At 36.0% G+C, this 2,367-nt stretch overlaps 1 protein-coding gene across 1 annotated transcript in view; it reads left to right on the top strand.

Moving 5' to 3' along the window:
• LOC106520208 (T-complex protein 11-like protein 1) overlaps nt 1-1,272 on the top strand; it is a gene marked incomplete at its 3' end in the record, with an annotated part of 4,718 nt that extends 3,446 nt beyond the window's left edge. Inside the window, 1 exon segment of the mRNA XM_014012171.1 lies at nt 1,052-1,272. Coding sequence (XP_013867625.1) covers nt 1,052-1,272 — 221 coding nt within the window.
• Between the last annotated feature and the right edge of the window lie 1,095 nt (nt 1,273-2,367).

Here is a 2,367-nt window from a genome sequence, read left to right as displayed (position 1 = left end):
GGTAGATATTAACATTCTTTAAACAAATTGTGTCCTTTTCCTAACATGCCAGGCTTTTAAAATAAACTGAGCTAGCTCAAACACAATACGTAGTGTGAATGCTAAATGCTGAAAGATCTGCTCATTTTATTATTTTTAGTCTTTATTTGATATTTAATTTACTGTATTTTATCCATGACACTCACTAAACACGTGCAATATACCAAACATTATCTCTCGTTCACGCTGTACCCATTTTCTTAATATTTCTAATATTTTTATTGTACACTGTTTATGTGTACATAAGTGTGCTTATTTTGTAACCCTGGGTGTTTATACTTATTTTATTCTAGTGTGCTTATTTCTTTCTTTTCACATTTCTCTGATCTGAACCGTTGCAGCTGTAACACCTGTAATTTCCCTCGGGGATCAACAAAGTATTCTGATTCTGATGAAGAAGAGTTGTTAAAGCTAATTAACTAAATAAAAGCAGAGTGCCAGCTAAAAATTGCAACAAAAAAAAAACTATCTAAACTCAAAAGTAGAAAATGTTGGAATTTGCAAATGGGTAGTTTAGAGACAAAAAGTAAGCTAAAAGTAGTAAAAGACTAGCTGAAAGTCACAAATGCTAAGTAATCCTAAAAGTAAGAAAAGGCTAAGCTGCTAGAAGCTAAAAGTAGCAAAAAGCCAGCTTTTGCAGGCTTTTTGCTACTTTTAGCTTCTAGCAGCTTAAAAGTAGCAAAAAGCCTGCTAAAAGACTGCTTTTAGCAGGCCTTTTGCTACTTTTAAGCTGCTAGAATCTAAAAGAAGCTAAAAGCAAAAGGCTAGTTAAAGGATAACCTAATGTGTCAATATGAGGCGAGAGTTTTAAGTTTATAGAAGGAAGTTTTGACTTTAAATAAAGGTAAATAAGTGCCCCATTGAGGTTTTCAAAACTCTAAATTAAGCTTATATGAATTTTGGTAAGAGCTGTTTATAAGTCATCTTCATCTCATTTTCTCTTTTTTCGGATTGTTATTATTCTCTGGTATTAAGCAGCTTTAACACTGTTTCTTCTCCACGGCTTGTCCAGACGCTGCTGTCCTTCTTGCTGCCGGGCCACGGTCGCCTGCGCTCCCAGATCGAGGAGGTCCTGGATCTTCCTCTAATCCAGCAGCAGGCTGAGAACGGGGCGCTGGACATTGGTCAGCTGTCCCAGTTCATCGTCGGGATGATGGGATCCCTGTGCGCTCCCTGCAGAGACGAGGACATCAGCAAGCTGAAGGAGATCACTGACATCGTGCCTCTGCTGAAGTAAAACCCTGTGATGAGAGACGCGCTATTATTAGCTTCATGCTCCGAGCTTTAGTTTATCTTTAACTGTCTAATTTTATCAGGTCAGAATCAGGTTGTGGAGTGACGCTCCTGTGTTCAGATAAGACTTTACTGGAGAAACTGCTTTTTCTGCCAAGCTATAGCGTGAACACTGTGCACTGAATGACTCTGCTGCAATTTGCAGAAGAAGCTGAAACTTACTTCCTAAAGCTAAAAAGAACAGAACACTAGCTAAATGCTAAATAGTAAAATGCTAGCTAAATGTAGCAAATGAGAAAGAGAAGCAAATGGTAGAGAGCTAAAGGCTCACAATAAACTGAAAGTAATATGTTAGCTAGAAACTAAACGTACCAAGATGATAGTTAAATGATAAAGACGCAAAAAATTAGCCAAAAGGTATAAGTAGCAATAGCCTAGCTAAAAGTAGAAAAAGCAAAATGTAGCAGAACTGTAGCTAGAAGCTAAAATCAAAAGGTTAGCTAAAACTAAAAAAGCAGCAGTTAAAAGCTGATAAAAGCAGCAAGCTAACTAAATGTAGCAAATGTTAAAAAGTAGCTAAAGATTATAAAGTAGAAGCAAAAGGCTGGCTAGAGGCTAAAGATAGTTAAATGCTAGCTAAATAATAAAGAAGCAAAAATCTATCCAAAAGGTATAAGTAGCAACAGATTAGCTAAAAGTACTGAAAGCAAAATGTAGCAGAACTGTAGCTAGAAGCTAAAATCAAAAGGTTAGCTACAATTAGAAAAACAGCAGTTAAAAGCTAAGAATAGCAGTAAGCTAACTAAATGTAGCAAATGGTAAAAAGTAGCTAAAGGCTATAAACTATAAGCAAAAGGCTAGCTATAAACAAAGGTAGAAACATGCCAGCTAACCAATAAAGAAGCAAAAATCTAGCCAAAATGTATGTAGGAAAAGCCTAGCTAAAAGTAGCAAAAGTCTGTGTAAAAGCAAAAAGTAGCAGAATTGTAGCTTGAATCCAAAAACAAAAGGCTAGGGAATCAAAAATCAGAAGGCAAACAGGAGGAGTATACTAAATCAGATTTAAAAGAATCAAAGAGAGCTCAGTGTATTTTA

Source organism: Austrofundulus limnaeus, unplaced genomic scaffold, assembly GCF_001266775.1.
Source record: "Austrofundulus limnaeus strain Quisiro unplaced genomic scaffold, Austrofundulus_limnaeus-1.0 Scaffold89, whole genome shotgun sequence".
NCBI lineage: Eukaryota > Metazoa > Chordata > Actinopteri > Cyprinodontiformes > Rivulidae > Austrofundulus > Austrofundulus limnaeus.
This window is presented reverse-complemented; position numbering and strand designations above follow the sequence as displayed.